Source organism: Gadus morhua, chromosome 2 (assembly GCF_902167405.1).
Source record: "Gadus morhua chromosome 2, gadMor3.0, whole genome shotgun sequence".
NCBI classification, from domain to species: domain Eukaryota; kingdom Metazoa; phylum Chordata; class Actinopteri; order Gadiformes; family Gadidae; genus Gadus; species Gadus morhua.
Genome location: NC_044049.1, coordinates 1,785,241 through 1,802,780, shown reverse-complemented (window position 1 = coordinate 1,802,780; position 17,540 = coordinate 1,785,241). Strand labels below are relative to the sequence as shown.

The following is a 17,540-nucleotide window of genomic DNA, read 5'->3' as shown; positions in this document are numbered from 1 at the left end:
TTTCTAACTTAAAGTGGTCTTGTCTTGCTCGTAAATCCATGGTCCTGCAATGCTTACAAACTTACGTCTCACGTCATAATGCACACCCATACAAATAAAAACACCACACAACAATCAGTTAGTTATAAAATAATTTCTTTAATGCAACCGTATTTAGCAGCAAAGTCAAGCGCTGATATAGAGATGAAGAAACGTAACAATAAGAGTGAGGGGAAGAGAGAGAGAGAGAGAGAGAGAGAGAGAGAGAGAGAGAGAGAGAGAGAGAGAGAGAGAGAGAGAGAGAGAGAGAGAGAGAGAGAGAACAGAACAATCACTCAGTAATAACAAATAAAATAAAACATATTTTAATGCATTTAGCAGCAAAGGCCGGCGCTGACTTAGAGAAGAAGAAACGTAACAATGATAATAGTTTAAAAGCGTAAAAGACGTTGTGTTCCCTCGTTACGTTAACGAGCCGACCGTCGTCTACCTCAGGGGAGGCGGTTCTTGAAGCCGTAGTTTAGCTCCGCCCCCCCGCTGAGCGGCAGGTCCACCCCGGTGCAGAAGGTGGCGTCGGCCGCCAGGAACAGCGCCATCAGCCCGCTCTCCTCCTCCGTGCCCATGCGGCCAATCAGCTGAGGGGAGGACGAACAAACGCATGCATTTACATTTTACACTGAGGACATTAGGAAGACGCTTTTATCCAAAGCGACGGACAATAAAGACTTTTGTCAGGGGAAAGAGAAACAACAATATATCGCTGTCGGTACAGTAAGGATGTTCTTAGAACCAAGTGCCAAGCACTAACCATCACTAGGTTAACCCATTCCCCGTACACACTAAGATAGCTAGGATAAGACGCTGCACAATTGCAGCGTCACCCCCCAGTCCAACCCCCCAGGATTGGTAAACCTAACCCAACCCTGAGTTGGTTTCCTCTTAGACTGTGGTCGTATTCTGTTAATGTTAAACAGGAGCGCTTGCACTTAAAGAAAGCACTTAGCATTTCCCTGAAAAATATACCACCGCTAAAGTTGTCAGACCGCAGGCTCCCCCAGTGAGTAACAGATGTATTTCTAGTTCTTGGGCATTTTGTTTATGACTAATATAGGAGGAAAAGTGTTGTAGGGGGTAGTGATGAGCCGGCTAACACGGGCCACTGTCTGGAGAACTAGGAAACACGTTACACGGGCCGGTCTCTGGAGAACCAGGTAACACGTTACATGGCGGGTGTCTAGGGAACCAGGTAACACGTTACATGGCGGGTGTCTAGGGAACCAGGTAACACGTTACAAGGGCCGCTGTCTGGAGAACTAGGTAACATGTTACACGGGCCGGTCTCTGGAGAACCAGGTAACATGTTACATGGCGGGTGTCTAGGGAACCAGGTAACACGTTACAAGGGCCGCTGTCTGGAGAACCAGGTAACACGTTACACGGGCCGCTGTCTGGAGAACAAGGTAACACGTTACACGGGCCGGTGTCTGGAGAACTCACCTGACAGTCAGCTCCAGCTTTGAGGGCGGCGGTGGCGTCTGGGGTCTGATCGGCCAACTCCTCCCACAGAGGCGTCAGAACGTTACCGGGAGAGATGCTGGGATCAGATCAATATCAGAATCAGTGTTACTTTTATAACATCTTATTGTACACAGTACACAAGAGTAACATTCTGAGGCTTAGCTCCTCAACAGCCACATAGCAGCAAAAAATACGAGATAAAGTAAATAAAGATATCAAGAAACATGTAAAAATAAGTAGCAGCATCAATAGATCACAATGATACATACTAATAATGCAAATAAAACAAAGCAAGTAATATTAAGTATAGAAACTAAAACAGTGGTAATAACCTATAATAAGTAATGAGGTGTAGTAAAGTGTAAAGTGTGTTCAAGTGGTAGTGGTACCAGCCACGGTTGATTCCAGTGCAAATTGAAAGAAAGAGAGTAAGACACTAGTGCAAACAAGGGGCACTACTTTAAAAAAAAAAAAAAAATCGATAAAGTAAGCGAAAGGAGAGAACCGAGAGGTAAAAGAAAGAAAAAAATCTCACCAGTTTACACGCACTTTGAAGCGACTCTCATCCACCGCCATGGCTTTCGTCATGGAGATGATCGCCCCCTTGTGGTAAAAGGTGGACATAACAGGGGCTGACCAAATGGGAACAGAACAGCGGCTTCTAGAGCAATCAAGTTGAGAACTCACCTTCGTGGCGACATAGGGCACAGCTCCGACCTGACCGAGACTGGCAACTAGGCTGGAAATGTTAATGATGTTTCCTTCAGTTTTACGCAGGTGTGGTAAAGCAAACTGGGAAGGGAGAGATGAGTTGGTTACAATAAAACCAAGTGGGCGTGCAACCGTACAATTTTCCATGATATAGATCAAGTATATATCTTTCATAATATATGCATATTTAGGGAAGTAGTTTGAAATGTCATTTCACTTTATTGAACGTGCGTGTGCGCGTGTGTGTGTGTGTGTGTGTGTGTGTGTGTGTGTGTGTGTGTGTGTGTGTGTGTGTGTGTGTGTGTGTGTGTGTGTGTGTGTGTACTTACTTTGGAGGCGAGGAAGTAGCTGATTAGATTGAGATTCAGAAGGTCTTTAAACTCTTCTGCTGAAGTCTCATCTGTCTCTTTATGAGGGGGGTCTGGGGGGGGACAAGACTATAATACACATTTAAAAAAAAAAAGCTTTAAAATGGGGTATATTATGCCACCAGGCGTGAGTGTGATTAACCAATACAAGCCATTTGCAAATCTGCCTTTCCTGTGATTTAGTGACATCACAAGTGGGCGTGTCCATCTGTGGTGGGCGTGTCCACTTGTGGTGGGCGTGTCCACCTGCGATGGACACGCCTGAGCACACTCACACCTGGTGGCATGATACCACCCCTTTAAACAAAGTGCCGGTACCGATGATGTGTGATGTCATGTCATGCTTTCTATATTTTTTTCTATGTTTTTCTGTGACAATGTGGGAAGAGAGTTTATGTGTTATCTGTGTGCTACACTGTGGTGCTACATTGTGTTGTGCCTTTTTAAATGTATGCTGCCCTGGAACCGACTTCACTGTGTGAAAACAATTATCCCCTTGGGGACATTAAAGAACCTAACTAACTATCTATCTAACCAACAACCTCTGCGTTCTCTGGTCATGTGGTGAGCGGACGAGCCACTTACGCCACCCAGCGTTGTTCACCAGGCAGTCCAGCTGTCCGTAGAGCTGCACCGTGGCCTCAATGAGTCTCTGGAGCAGAACCACACACACACACACACACACACACACACACACACACACACACACACACACACACACACACACACACACACACACACACACGTATGCACGTACGCATGCACGTATGCACGTACGCATGCACGCACGCACACACGCATTCATGCACCCACCCACGCACGCGCACGCACACACACACACAGTCAGACACAGACAGACACACGCACACCAGACCGAGTGTTATGAAATATACTGTGGAAATATACAAAACGGTACACAGGAATGAAACGCAGCAAAAATAACAAAAATACCCTATCACAGACATGACAGAAATACAATATATATGCGATACCAAGTGACAACAGCACCTATTGTTGAGGAAAGACCACACACACACACACACACACACACACACACACACACACACACACACACACACACACACACACACACACACACACACACACACACACACACACACACACACACTAAATGCATCATTGGAAGTTTGTTATGCAAACCGGTGGAGCAGCCTTCCATCGTAGAGGACTAAGGTGATTGTGTGTGGAGGATGGATGATCTGAGGGGCCTCACCTGACCCCAGTCAGTCTGATTGGACCTTGGGTCTGGGTGAGGCTGCAAACATGTTCATTGAGTATTCTCCTGCATGGCCACCAGCAGACCCGGGCCATAGACATGCAAAGCCTTCAATAAACCGGCTTTTCAACCTCTCCTCCCTGCAACCTTTGTTTGAAGGCGCCCAGTAAACGTCACCTACGTGGAGAGTGGCAAACACCTAGAGAGCATGGTCTTAGCTACAGTAAAAACACGGATTCATAAAATAAAGGCATATTTTAAAGGCATAATTTGTGGTGCATATATATATATATATATATATATATATATATATATATATATATATATATATATATATATATATATACACACAACGCAAAGGCTGTTGTTTTGAAAGCTGGTCATATGCAACGTTTTACAGGTATCACGTTAATATTTATATTCCACAATATTTACTTTGCTAATAAAATGATTAAATACATCTGATCTGTAACTTGGATGACTTGTTCAAGGGCGGAATACAGGGCATTTAAACCTTCGTTCAACGTCCCTTCAAGTCTGGTCAGCTGACCAGTGTCACATTGTGCCAATCCACAACGGGTCTCGTGATGTACATTCACTTTTGGGGAATCATGCTTCGTCAGGGAGAAAGAAAAAGAAGAGCAACTCGCCTGGCCGTACCTTGAGGTCTTCCTCTTTGGACACATCGCAGGTCATAAACTTGCAGGACCCCGGGCCCGCCTTGTTGAGTTCTTCTTCAAGAGCCTCACCTGCGACAACTGGAATTAAACCAAAGCGCACATATCTCAAATGAACGGCCAATCCCATCATTGGTGGACACGCATGCTTTTTGCATGCTAAAATTAACCATCCATATTTACCGTAAAATAACTAGTTGGCTGGACAGTGGCCTAATTCATCCATCACTATTAAACAAGGAAACAGTTGGTTAAACTTACCTCCTCTGGCGCAGAACACTACTTTAGCACCGTTTTCCACTGCAATAGAAATATTGAACTGTTAAGAGTGCGTTCCTACGTCAATCATATGTCAGTCATAGACTATTAAATCTTACCAAACACTTTGACTATTCCTCTTCCAATCCCCTTGGAGCCTCCAGTGACCACGGCCACCTTGTTGTGGTAGCGCAGAGAAGCGGCAGACATTACAGAGACACTCCGGGTTGGATCGTAGGGAACTTGGGTCGTGAACGACAGGTAGCCGACTGAATTCCTGACACTCTGTACTTGTGTCAGGAACCGTCACTGACCTGTATTTCCCATCTGAAACATGCCTAGACTAGGGTGCTCCAAATCGGCGCTATCGGTGCAGTGGCTTGGGTCCAACGGCGAGAGGTGAGAGGGAGGGACTTTCGATTGCGATAACCACACTAGTTTTGCATATAACTTCATCAAATTGTTGGTACAAATTCCATATTTATCGCCTTTTCTTTCTAGTTTTATCGAGCCATGTTCTTATTGACGTCGCTCTGGGGAGTGTTTAGGCTACCTGAAAACAGTTGCAGTAGGAAATAAGGGACCGGAAATGCGTTGCGGTAGACCGGGAACACGCTGGGAAGGATAATCTCTCAGCCCAACTGAATTCAGGAAGAGCAAAGCGGGGTCGGTTCATGTTGTTGCTGCAGAACCAATCACCCAGTTTCCGGGTACACTTAAGTAAACATTGCCTTATGTATAAGCTACACAACAAGAGCAAAAGTCCTCAATCTATCTGAGTCTGTTGTTCTCCAGAGTGAGTACTCCAAAAACGAACTAGTTAACTCGTATTTTTCCACATAAATGAGTTAATGCTAATGTTGAGAGTGAGAGTGAGAGTGAGAGTGAGAGTGAGAGAGAGAGTGTGTGTGTGTGTGTGTGTGTGTGTGTGTGTGTGTGTGTGTGTGTGTGTGTGTGTGTGTGTGTGTGTGTGTGTGTGTGTGTGTGTGTGTGTGTGTGTGTGTGTGTGTGTTCATTCATACAATTTTCAGAAGCTGTTTCCTCAAATAAAAATGCCTTATAAAAAACTTTATTGAAAACCACACAAATAGGTTTGGATCTAAATCAAGACCAAACTCCGCTAAGCCCAGTTGGAAGTCTAAGAAGATCTAACTGTATATCAGCTCAGCTATCAAGTGGCATAGTTAAGAGGATCCAACAGTAGTCAAATACCAGCTCATCTATCCAGTGACATAGTTACCCATGCTTCTTATTTTCACAACAAATACCAAATGGAAAGTGATCTTTAAAAAACATCTGTGAGATACTGTCATCGACTTGAGTTAAGAACTGAATTGAACTCTCTTAGCCTGTAGTAGTGGCTCCTGTATTGATTATATCATTCTTTGACTGCCAGCAGCCTTACAACTGGACCTCCGACAAATGACCTAATGTGAATATGAACTAGAGGCAATGAATGATAAAAACTCAACAGACTACAGCATAAAAATTAGTTTGCCTCGGTGTAGTTCACTTTTTTCATATTTGATCATCCCTAATTTAAAATACTTAGTGCTGCATTATTAAACATGTGTGTTGTGTGTGCGCGCGTATGTGTGTGTGCGTGCATGTATGTGTGTGTGTAGTGGGGGGGGGGGGGGGTGGCGTGGCTATACGGTTGACATTTGACAGTGTGAAAGGTCCCTTACTCTGAGAGTCCTTGGTTAAGAGAGATCTAAGCGCTGCGAGGGACGCCATCCGAGATTGAATTACGAGCCGACAGCATTTCTTGGGAGAGATTTATCAAGTGTGTGTGAGAAACGAGAGAGAGAGAGAGCGAGAGCGAGAGCGAGAGCGAGAGAGAGAGAGAGAGAGAGAGAGAGAGAGAGAGAGAGAGACAGAGAGAGAGGGAGAGGAAGAGAGAGACAGAGAGAGAGACAGAGAGAGAGGGAGAGAGTGAGAGAGAGAGAGAGAGAGAGAGAGAGAGAGAGAGAGAGAGAGAGAGAGAGAGAGAGAGAGAGAGAGAGGGAGAGAGGGAGAGAGAGAGAGGGAGCCACGTTAAGTGAAGCCAGTGACCCACAAACACGTTTAGCCATTTTAACACATGTGCCAATGAGGGAGATCAGGAGACCAGATTTACACACACACAGATCTCCAGTGCTTCTGTCCACTCCCCCAACCCCCGTCCAGACCCCTCCCTCTGCGACCCCCCCCCCCCCCCCCCCCCCCACGTGACCGCGCCAGGGTTGGGGGGGGGGGGTGCGGGTGCGGGCGGACCACGGAAAGGGGGGGACGAAGCAGAACCCAAGGTACAGTAGCAGAGAGTCACGGTTGATGCCGGCTGGGCGTCGTCTGGTCTCCAACCTGGAGCTGGGAGATAGGGTTAGAGAGAGAGAGAGAGAGAGAGAGAGAGAGAGAGAGAGAGAGAGAGAGAGAGAGAGAGAGAGAGAGAGAGAGAGAGAGAGAGAAGGAGCAAGAGAGCGACAGGTGGACGAGTTGGCATGTAAAGGTAATGTCCGATGTGGCGTGTGGCTTGGCTCTGCTCAATGTTCATGTGTTGAAGGACCTAGTACGTTATTAGTCTCTGGGTTTCGGTCACAGACGGGACCACTGGGATAGTGGGACACCTCGACACGCTGAGCCTGATCGCAAAGAGAGTGATCGTTTCCATGTGTGAGAGAAGGGGAACCGAGGCTTAATGTCAGCATAGAGGTCAGTGGCTTCGTGTGTCGGGCGTTTTCGTGGCTATCGTCCGTCGTATGAGATGTCAGACGAGAACGAAAGTTATCGCATCGCACAATGTTATTGTGTTATTCAGTAAACTGTAGGCTTGGTGTCCTTACACAGACGATAACACCTTTTTGACGCCATGTGTAAATGGACTGCATTTATAGAGGGCTTTTCCAACCAGTGGCTACTCCGCTGTTCAATATCGCCCAACATTCACCCATTCATGCACACATTCATTCACATTCGACCGTGCAAGGCGACAGCCAGCTCGTCGGGAGCAGTCAGGGCGAGGCGTCTTGCTCAGGGACACCTCGACACTCTAGCTAGGAGGAGCCGGGGTTCAAACTAGCAACCTCCCGGTTACCGGCCAACCCGCTCTACCTGCTGAGCCCCACGCCGCCCCGGTGTACTTCCTGCTTACTCTCCTGAGGTCAAACCGTGTGCTCCTTTTCCCCACAGAGAGACGACCGACTGCGCCAACCAGAACCCACCCACCTCAAGGCCCCGCGAGAAGCCTGAGGAATGGATAGTCTTCTGACCCAGGGAGAGGGAGGGGGCGGCGGGGGCGAGGAGGACAAGTCCCGCGACAAGAACCTGGTCCCCAGCGAGCCGCGGGACACAGACAAGTGGACCAAGGAGCAGCAGAACCAGGAGGAGAAGGGCGAGGAGAAGGAGAAAGAGGCGGTGGACGGCAGCGACCGGGGCAGCCAGCGCGAGGGCAGCCGGCGCTCGCACACCGGCTCGTGGCGGGCCGGCGGCTGGGCGCTGGGCGAGCGCCTGGCCATCAACGTGTCGGGCATGCGCTACGAGACGCAGCTGCGCACCCTGGCCCAGTTCCCCGACACCCTGCTGGGCGACCCCAAGCGCCGGCTGCGCTACTACGACCCGCTGCGCGACGAGCTGTTCCTGGACCGCAGCCGCGTCTGCTTCGACGCCATCCTATTCTTCTACCAGTCGGGCGGGCGGCTGCGGCGCCCCGCCAACGTGCCGCTGGACGTGTTCATGGAGGAGATGCGCTTCTACCAGCTGGGGGAGGACACGCTGGCGCGCTTCAAGCAGGACGAGGGCTTCCCCAAGGTGGAGGAGCAGCCGCTGCCCGCCAACCCGCTGCAGCGCCGCCTCTGGATGCTCTTCGAGTACCCCGAGTCGTCCGGGGGCGCGCGCATCATCGCCATCATCAGCGTCATGGTGATCGTGGTGTCCATCCTCATCTTCTGCCTGGAGACGCTGCCCGAGTTCAGGGCGGAGAAGGAGCTCAGAGAGGTGAGGGCGGGGGGGGAGGGGGTGAGGGTCTGCCGTGGTTGAGTCGAGGTCACCCCCTCTCAAGGGGGGCTTGATGACGGCGGAGAGGGAAGGCGAGCAGGGGAGAGAAAGATGGCGACGATTAATGCCGAGAGTAAACAACCTCCGATCTAACACGCTGACACGCGCACATACAGTACATACAGACGCAAACACACACACAAACACACACACGCACACACACACACACACACACACACATAGACACAAACCCACATATACAAAAACACAACCACACACACGCAAACACACAAACACACAAACACACACACACACACACACACACACACACACACACACACACACACACACACACACACACACACACACACACACACAGCCAGCCAGCTCGCATGGCATGCACGTGTCCGTTTGCACACGGTCACGACAGAACGAATGTATAAGACGCAGCAGCTGGGGAACGTATCTAGTCCTTGGGAACTGAAAGTGGAACAAACCGGCCGTAAATTATCCATGACTTTCATCGAGCCATTAGCGCTCGGAGAGTTAGTTAAGGTAACGACGTGATATAATAATTTCCGAATCCAACTGATATTGTAAATTAACCCCAAAGGATACGATCAGTTCAATATTTAAATTGATAATCATTTAGATTATTCCGAAATAAAAGAGGCCTGTGTGTGTGTGTGTGTGTGGCGATAGTGGAGGACAGCGATCATATAAAAGGGATTATTTTAGCCCCGTCGTTAAATCCGACCCAAGCGCTCACACAGATCAAGGCAGACGATAAGAGGGAATCTGAGAGGACCAGTCGAGGAGCAGTTTATCCCGCCGGACATTTAAAAAAGAATGAGCGGTCGCAGAATGCAGGAGGTAATATTCAGAGGGCGGCATCAGAGGACAGAGTCGAGCAGTTTATGGAAGAGCTTTAGGGGCGTCTTGGAGATCAGTGTTGATGTGTCGGTACCCCGTGGTCCTCAGACCAGACCATCTGGCCGACTCTTTCTAAATTATCTCCAATAACATTTACGGGAGAGAGGGTGAGACAGAGGGAGAGTGAGAGACAGAGAGAGAGGGAGAGAACGAGAGAGGGAGAGACAGAGAGAGAGAACGAGAGAGAGAGAGAGAGAGAGAGAGAGAGAGAGAGAGAGAGAGAGAGAGAGAGAGAGAGAGAGAGAGAGAGAGAGAGAGAGAGAGAGAGAGAGAGAGAGAGACGGAGGGAGAGAGTGGGAGAGTGGGAGAGCGAGAGATAGGGAGAGACGGAGCGAGAGAGGGAGAGCGAGAGTTGTGCAACAGTAAGGTGTGGAGAAATCGGCGCTTCTCGCGTTACTCCTCAGAGATGGCTGGAGGCTATAAATAGGGAGGATAACCCTTCCAAAACACATCAACACACAGCAATAAGCGTATTAATAAACCCTGAGTCATGCGCTGAATGAGGGATGGAAAGAGGCTTTTTGATGACGGTTCCGAAAGGAAATGAGCCTCCGTGCACTAAGATCACCGCGGCTACACGGAGGGTAACCGAGAGGGAGCGCAGCCTGATTTACACCTCTAGGCTTAACCCTTAACCTGACCCTAGCAACACGGCCGCCACCGACACTCCCAGCATTAACACCACTAGCAGCTCCAGCTACATCATCACCACCAACATCACCACCACCACCATTAAAACCATCATCTCCTCTAACACCGACATCATCACCACCACCACCATTAACACCGTCATCTCCTCTAACACCGACATCATCATCACCACCACCACCAGAACCACCGTTACTAAATCACCCACACATCCGCCACCATCACCGGCTCCATCCACACCCCCATCACCACCACCACCACCACCACCACCACCAGAAACACCACCACCACCCAGGCCAAACTCAACACAAAATCGTACAACATAAAGTCAATTAGCAAATGTTATTCGTTAATGATACACGCTCTCACTCACATACAGATTGAAACACACATCCCCACTCACGCACTCACTGATGCAGTCAATCACACACACACACACACACACACACACACACACACACACACACACACACACACACACACACACACACACACACACACACACACACACACACACACACACACACACACACACGACGAGCAAAGGAACGAGCAAAAGAATGAGGAAAGGCTCTGGTAATGTCATCGTGCAGCCTTGAATACACAGCAATATCAGTGTCGCCCATACGCACTTCATACGTCCCAAAGCGAACCTATGCCAGCGCAGCATAAGGACTGGAAAACAGTGCTCTTCAGAGTCCGGTGTGGCAGGCTGACCTTGGAGGTAGGAGCCAGAGGGGTGTAACTCCAGCCCGGTGGACTAGGTGTTCAGGGCTCCGACGGGGCCAGCGATGATGACAGGACCAGATAATCCCAGCTCCAGGATCATTTGTTTGGGGGCTGTGTCCGTCTCCATTAGCCACCTCTCTCGGTGACCCCCGACCCCACAAAGCTTTTCTCTGTGCACCGCTCTGCATTCCTTCCTCCCTCGAACCCTCAGCCCCCACGCTCCTCTGTGACACTACATGATATAATATTACATTACTTTACATTACATTACACTACATTACACTACACTACATAACATTACATTAGATTATATTACATTACTTCACATTCCATTCCATTAGATACACGCTTGTTAAACAATTATCCAAAGATGGCAGAGATAGGGTCAATTGTGACTGTGTGCGTTGATGCGCTGATCACCACCTCATATGTACAGTTTGATTGTTCTGTTTGGTTCTTGGAGCGTATTGACAACGTTTCCCCCTCTCTCACCTCCAACCCTTCCTCTCCCTCGCTCCCTCCCTTCCTCCCTTCCTCTCCCTCTCCCTTCCCACCCCCCCTCTCCCTCCCCCTCCCTCCCCTCCAGCAATTCACCACGATCCCTCACCCCACCATCCCCAACGCGACCATCTCGGTGGCGCCCGAGTTCGCTCCGTTCCAGGACCCCTTCTTCATCACGGAGACCGTGTGCATCTGCTGGTTCTCCTTCGAGCTGGTGGTGCGGCTACTCTGCGCACCCAGCAAGGTGCACTTCTTCAAGGACGTCATGAACACCATCGACTTCTTCGCCATCATTCCCTACTTTGTGACGCTGGGCACAGAGCTGGCCAAGGACCGCGGCGACCCGCCCTCCGTCTCCCTGGCGCTGATCCGGGTCATCCGTCTGGTCAGGGTCTTCCGGATCTTCAAGCTGTCCCGCCACTCCAAGGGGCTGCAGATCCTGGGCCAGACGCTGAAGGCCAGCCTGCGCGAGCTGGCTCTGCTCATCTTCTTCCTCTTCATCGGCGTCATCCTCTTCTCCAGCGCCGTGTACTTCGCCGAGGTGGACAACCCGAAAACATCCTTCACCAGCATCCCCGAGGCCTTCTGGTGGGCGGTGGTGTCCATGACGACGGTGGGCTACGGCGACATGTACCCGGAGACCGTGGGCGGCAAGCTGGTGGGCTCCATGTGCGCCATCGCCGGCGTGCTGACCATCTCGCTGCCCGTGCCCGTCATCGTGTCCAACTTCAGCTACTTCTACCACCGCGAGACGGAGTGCGTGGACACCGAGTCCGAGTTCAAGCACGTGGACACGGACGTGTGGGAGGGCGAGGGGGGGGAGGGGGAAGGCGGCGGCGGCGGCGGCGAGGGGGGCGGGGCCGAGGAGGCGGGGCACTCGGGAGACCATCGCCCGCCGCCGTCGCACGAGGACAGCTGCCGGGGGCCGGGGGTGAACGGGAAGCTGCTGGCGGGCGTGTTCGCCGGGCCGGGCCGGGAGAGGGGGCTGAGGCTCTTCACCAGAGACGGCCCCATGGTCACCCAGGTCTGAGGGGCCGGGCCGGGGCTGGCCCGGGGCCCCCCCGGGGGTGGGGCTCTTCAGCAGAGGGCAGATGGTCCCCGAGGGCTGAGGGGTGCGGACGGGACACGGGTTTGGTGGGGTCGGAGCTGCGCGGCGCTCAGAGAGGCTTGTGACTCTCAGCGATGTACCAGGTCTACCCCAGCGCATTCTCTGTTCTATGGCTTCCTGTGACCTGGTAAATAGTGTACCCCCCCCCCCCCCCTTCCCGATTGAGGAAAACAAGAACGGGACGACAGGAAGGAACCATCGCGAAAGGAGATGAAATACGCAGGTATTCGAGTAGTATTTGACAAAGCAATAAGCTGGAGACGGAAGTCCCGCCCTCTCTCTTGCCGCTATACACATTGAACTCTGAAGCATGCGCGGAAGTCCCGCCCTCTCTCTCGCCAGTAACGCAATCCGACGCCAGGGCCTCCGCTGTTGGAGGAGATCGCCTTGGAAACGAGGGGACCGTCGATGCCAAAACACCCACACAGGAGAACAACCGGGACTAGTCTGTTTATATGACATCATCGTCGACATGCACTGATCGTAACATGTCACATGACAATAACAATGATGAAGCTACCGTATGAATACAGTAGGGGGAATGTTATTGTGTGTCTTATCTTGTTTGTACATCCATCCTATCCCCACTTTCGTATGTGCTTTGAGTCCTTTTTGCGGAATAATGTTTGGCTATTTTTTTTCTTGAAATCACTTTTTGTATACATTGAACAGATTAAAATTTATATTTTGAACAGTGTGAATTGTAGTCTCTTCTTTATTGGCACGTGGCTCAGGAGGTAGAGTAGGTTGGCTGGTAACAAGGAGGTTGCTACTTTGATCCCCGGCTCCTCCTAATTGAATGTCGAGGTGTCCCTGAGCAAGACGCCTCACCCTGACTGCTCCTGACGAGCTGGCTGTCACCTTGCGTGGCTGACGCCGCCGTAAATGTGTGCATGAATGGGTGAATGTCAGGCAGTATTTCAAAGCGCTTTGAGTGGCCACTGTTTAAAAAGGCTTCTCTACAAATGCAATCATTTAGCGCCAAAATGTATCCGGTGTCATTCCCCAGCACCTCCTTGACCTAAGAGCCACACTAGGGTAAACCTCGCTGGACTGTTGAGCAAAAATGTTGTCTGGTGAGTGGTCCCCTTATATAATGTAACTGTAGGAGTCAGACATACGAGACAGTGAGCCATTGAGACAGACACGGCCATTAATGGACATAAACGACGCCACCCCCAGGACATAAACGAGAAATACCAATTGGACAGAGGCTCATTGAGGAGGTCATCCTGCCCGCTCTGTATGTCACTGCGACAAAGAGCCCTCCGAATGCCTTCATGATTCAGAACCATTGTGTTGTCCGGTGTTCCTCTCGCTATGCGTTTGAACCGTGGAGCCCGGAGGATGAGCACAATGATGCCAGTGAGCGCTGCTCTTTGAGCGAGGGGACTCGGGCTCCATGATGGAGTGTGTGGTGTCAGCGAGGAGGTTCCAGGAAACCGGGTACAACTGGGCAGAATCTGAGCGCAAAGAGTTTTGTGTCAGGGTTTGTGGTGTTGTGTGCGGGTGTGTGCATGTGCGCACGTGTGTGTGAGTGTGTGCATGTGCACATGTGTGTGCGGGTGTGTGCATGTGTGCGAATGTGTGTGAGTGTGCGTGTGTGTGTGTGTATGTGAGTGTGTGTGCGTGTGTCTGTGAGTGTGCGTGCGCATTTGTGTGTACGGAGGATATGTGCTGCTGGTGACTTGGCCTATCGCTATGTTTCCTATGTAGCAGGGGGTAAGTGATATTGACCGAGAGGTGCCAGAGTCAGGGAATGCCACGCATGTCCTCTCAGAACCCTGGTGTCAGGCCTCTGCGAATGTCTCTCTTTGGGCCAATGCTATGCTACGCTATGCCATGCTATGTTGTGCTACGCTAACGTACATGACACAAAAATGTACAACCCCTAAACAACACACTGCGTTTGGGAATGTTTTGTATGTGTACGGCCGTTATCTGGTGAGTGGTCCCCTTACGTTTAGTTTAAGCGACAAGATAATACGCTGTTTCAATTTGCATTTTTAAATAAAGATTACATTTTTGAACCGATTCTTTAAATAATTTAAGATACTTTTCTTTGTCATGCATACCGCGAGTGAATATTGTGCCTCCTGGAATAATCTTAACGGTTGATTTTAACGTCGACCGCCCCATTGCACTCCTGTAATGACGTCCCCCGCCCCTAGATGGCGTCGTGTTCTCAAAGAGACCGACGGCATGTGAGTAACATCTGAATGTGACGTAATTGTAATTCTGCACATTGATTATGGCTCCACTCACTTTGGGTATGCAAGCAGCATGTTCGTGAGGAAAACACGTTCAAAGTAAACACAGGCCTCCGTTGCAATAATAACAGCCAAATATTAATAATGTACGACTGAATGAATATATACTTGGATAACCAAATTCACTCCTTCCCTTGTGTGGACCCTCATCACTACAGGGACTTGGAAACTAAACACATTATTAGAAACATTGTCAATGTTTCACATGTCTTAAATAATTAAGAACTCCATAATAAAGATGACATGTAGAAGTGGAAGTCCTATTATCCATTCTATCTTTGTCAACGTCTGAAAAGGTCAGAGAGGCTGGGAATACGTGTGGGGTCACAAGTTTACGACACCGCCAGTGATGGGTTTGTTGTGATCGCCAATTGACCTTTGGTGACCTGGTTATGTGATCTCACATCCGACCTTTGACCTGCTCGTGTGATGTCACATTTGACACTTGACCGGGTTGTGTGATCTCACGTTTGACCTTTGACCTTTTAAGTAACGATTCCAGGAGCCCCAGTTCTATAGAATGAAGACCGACACAGCGGCCCCCACTTACTGTGTGAGAGGGTTCAATCGAATACTCTCCATCGAAAAGAAACACACAGAAACATGATGGCAGACTGGCACTGGCACTGGCACCTCTCTCTCTCTCTCTCTCCCTCTCCCTCTCCCTCTCCCTCTCCCTCTCTCTCTCTCTCTCTCTCTCTCTCTCTCTCTCTCTCTCTCTCTCTCTCTCTCTCTCTCTCTCTCTCTCCCCCCTGATGCCCGGGGGTCTGAGCGTTTGACGTCAATCCTTGTTTTCAATCATCCACAGTGCGGCCCACCCTAGGCTGTCTGAGAAGAATGAGACAGATTGACGTCTTTCTGGCCATCTGTCTCCCCCTCTCTCTCTCTCTCTCTCTCTCTCTCTCTCTCTCTCTCTCTCTCTCTCTCTCTCCCTCTCCCCCTCTCTCTGTTGTCTCTCGCCCTCCCTCTGTTGTCTCTCGCCCTCGCCATCCCTGCACTCCTCTGAGAGGATTAAGTGTGGTGCCTTTACTTCTCTGTGTGGTTCTCAACGTGTGTAAACGTGGCGTGTTTGTGTGTGTTTGTCATGACGTGTGCGTGCGTGTGTTTGTGGTGACGCGTGTAATCGCTGGTGTGTCGCCGCTCCCAGCTGGATCTCCAGTAATTCTCGTGTCCCGGATGATTTCATTTTTTTCTCCTTCTTTCCCTTTTTGTCTAAAGTCCCTTGTGCTGACGTCTGTCCCTCGCTGTTCGGACAAATCCTTCCCCGCAGAGACGCCGTCGCCCCGGCGCGTCCTCGGGTCAGAGAGCAGAGAACACACGGGTCGCTTAAATAAATCTCTTCGGATTTTATTACGCACAATGTATGACACAACTTGTAAGATCAGTTTGAAAGCGTCGAGCCGTGACCTGGGACCCCCTAATGAGAGACAGGTCCGCAGGGAGACACGGGGAAGGGGGCTTCATGCAATGCAAACAAATAAATAGTTAATGATAAAAACGGTATCAAATGACACTAAATGGTTACTTCAGAAACACACAAGAGTACAACGAGGATAGAAAGTTGTGCGTTTGAGTTAAAAAACAACCGAACAATCATTATTTCACGTAGCAGACGACGACAAACACAAACCCTGTGTAGGTTACATAGTGACATCATTAACATCGATAGTATGAATGACCTCGTTTAAGGGGTTAGGGGTCATGGCGTAAGGGGTCAAGGCTAGGCTACGAAATCACTGGAAATCCCAAGAAATTGGAAAATGCGAAAATGGGATGAGGTAGGAATAAAAAAATAACAATAAATACAAGGTTTTTATTCAATTATATTATGGTGCTGGTATTTCTGTGATTCTTTGAGTCAATCGACCTTTGCCCCTGCAGAGCAAAGGAGGGCTTGCTTGTTTGCTGGTGTGCTACTAAGGTGGAAGGTTGATGCATGGCCACACACTGGGATGGTTTGATTAACGGATGAATTAACGTGTTACACTGACTCTTGAAAAATACGAATAAATGTCAATGCCTGCTTAGCTGCAGCTGCCATGTCTGAAGAACTTAATGCTTCAGAATGACGCTGTTATACTGTGCATAAAATACTTTGACTCAAAGGTGCGGTGGGTAAGAGAGAGAGAGAGAGAGAGAGAGAGACAGAGCGAAAGACAGCAAGACTTTGAAAATAAACAACCAAAAAACGCTGCGTTCACAGCTCTTTAAACTCGCCTACTGCACCTTTCAACTCATTGAAGCTAACAAGACTAATGCTGACCATCGTGACAGGACTGAAACGGGAGTAGGGGCCCCCAGGATACAGCACCTTGTTACACAGCAGGGGGCCCCGATCCAAGGTGAGGGGAGCCGGGGGGGGGGGGGGGGGGGGGGGGGTCAGGGCAGGTCGGCCAGCTGGAGGCCGTGCCTCCTGTCGTAGGCGGTGTCGTCGCTCTCCTCCCCGTCGCTGCCCTCGCAGAACACCCGCTCCTCGTCCTCCTCCGTCTCACTCTCCAGACGCAGACGTTCCCGCTCCCGCTCCCGCTCCCTGTGGGAGCGGGAGAGGGTGGGGACCTGGGGGAGGAGGGGGGGGGGGGGGGGGGGGGGGGGGGGGGAGGAGGGGGGGGGGGGGGGGGGGGGGGGGGGGGG

The 17,540-nt window shown here is 50.2% G+C and overlaps 2 protein-coding genes and 1 long non-coding RNA gene across 8 annotated transcripts in view; 2 read left to right on the top strand and 1 right to left on the bottom strand.

Annotated features, from left to right (window-relative positions):
* Positions 1 to 120: 120 nt before the first annotated feature.
* Positions 121 to 5,277, bottom strand: hsd17b14 (hydroxysteroid (17-beta) dehydrogenase 14). Of its 3 annotated transcripts, none has more exons than XM_030339778.1 (9): positions 4,868 to 5,277; positions 4,752 to 4,790; positions 4,474 to 4,571; positions 3,162 to 3,228; positions 2,538 to 2,629; positions 2,033 to 2,289; positions 1,477 to 1,573; positions 470 to 614; positions 121 to 172 (listed from the first exon to the last, which is right to left on the bottom strand). In XM_030339778.1, exons 1-8 carry the CDS (start codon positions 4,956 to 4,958, stop codon positions 471 to 473), a joined length of 885 nt encoding a protein of 294 aa, XP_030195638.1. In that variant the 5' UTR covers positions 4,959 to 5,277; the 3' UTR covers positions 121 to 172; position 470. The 3 variants fall into 3 exon arrangements, with proteins under 3 accessions (XP_030195638.1, XP_030195646.1, XP_030195654.1); XM_030339786.1 differs by lacking the exon at positions 121 to 172 and having other exon boundaries at positions 291 to 614; positions 2,033 to 2,100; positions 2,185 to 2,289; positions 4,868 to 5,255; XM_030339794.1 differs by lacking the exon at positions 121 to 172 and having other exon boundaries at positions 291 to 614; positions 4,464 to 4,571; positions 4,868 to 5,274.
* The window catches only part of LOC115530949 (uncharacterized), a 15,559-nt gene continuing 1,173 nt past the window's right edge, over positions 3,155 to 17,540 (top strand). Inside the window, exon 1 of the long non-coding RNA XR_003973816.1 lies at positions 3,155 to 3,321. This is a non-coding gene — a long non-coding RNA (uncharacterized LOC115530949). The remainder of the gene's footprint in view (positions 3,322 to 17,540) is intronic.
* On the top strand, positions 5,299 to 13,340 carry kcna7 (potassium voltage-gated channel, shaker-related subfamily, member 7). Of its 4 annotated transcripts, none has more exons than XM_030339722.1 (3): positions 5,299 to 5,544; positions 7,917 to 8,720; positions 11,617 to 13,340. In XM_030339722.1, exons 2-3 carry the CDS (start codon positions 7,980 to 7,982, stop codon positions 12,559 to 12,561), a joined length of 1,686 nt encoding a protein of 561 aa, XP_030195582.1. In that variant the 5' UTR covers positions 5,299 to 5,544; positions 7,917 to 7,979; the 3' UTR covers positions 12,562 to 13,340. The 4 variants fall into 4 exon arrangements, with proteins under 4 accessions (XP_030195582.1, XP_030195567.1, XP_030195571.1 ...); XM_030339707.1 differs by lacking the exon at positions 5,299 to 5,544 and adding an exon at positions 7,031 to 7,236; XM_030339711.1 differs by lacking the exon at positions 5,299 to 5,544 and adding an exon at positions 7,031 to 7,439.

What these genes read in the sequence shown, in the direction of transcription:
- kcna7 (XM_030339722.1), top strand. Translation starts at nt 7,980, where the DNA reads ATGGATAGTCTTCTGACCCAGGGAGAGGGAGGGGGCGGCGGGGGCGAG. An exon ending in CGGAGAAGGAGCTCAGAGAG is followed by an intron (nt 8,721 to 11,616) that starts GTGAGGGCGGGG and finishes CCTCCCCTCCAG; the next exon opens with CAATTCACCACGATCCCTCA.
- hsd17b14 (XM_030339778.1), bottom strand. Translation starts at nt 4,958, where the DNA reads ATGTCTGCCGCTTCTCTGCGCTACCACAACAAGGTGGCCGTGGTCACT. An exon ending in AGGAATAGTCAAAGTGTTTG is followed by an intron (nt 4,791 to 4,867) that starts GTAAGATTTAAT and finishes TTTCTATTGCAG; the next exon opens with TGGAAAACGGTGCTAAAGTA. An exon ending in TTCAAAGTGCGTGTAAACTG is followed by an intron (nt 1,574 to 2,032) that starts GTGAGATTTTTT and finishes ATCTGATCCCAG; the next exon opens with CATCTCTCCCGGTAACGTTC.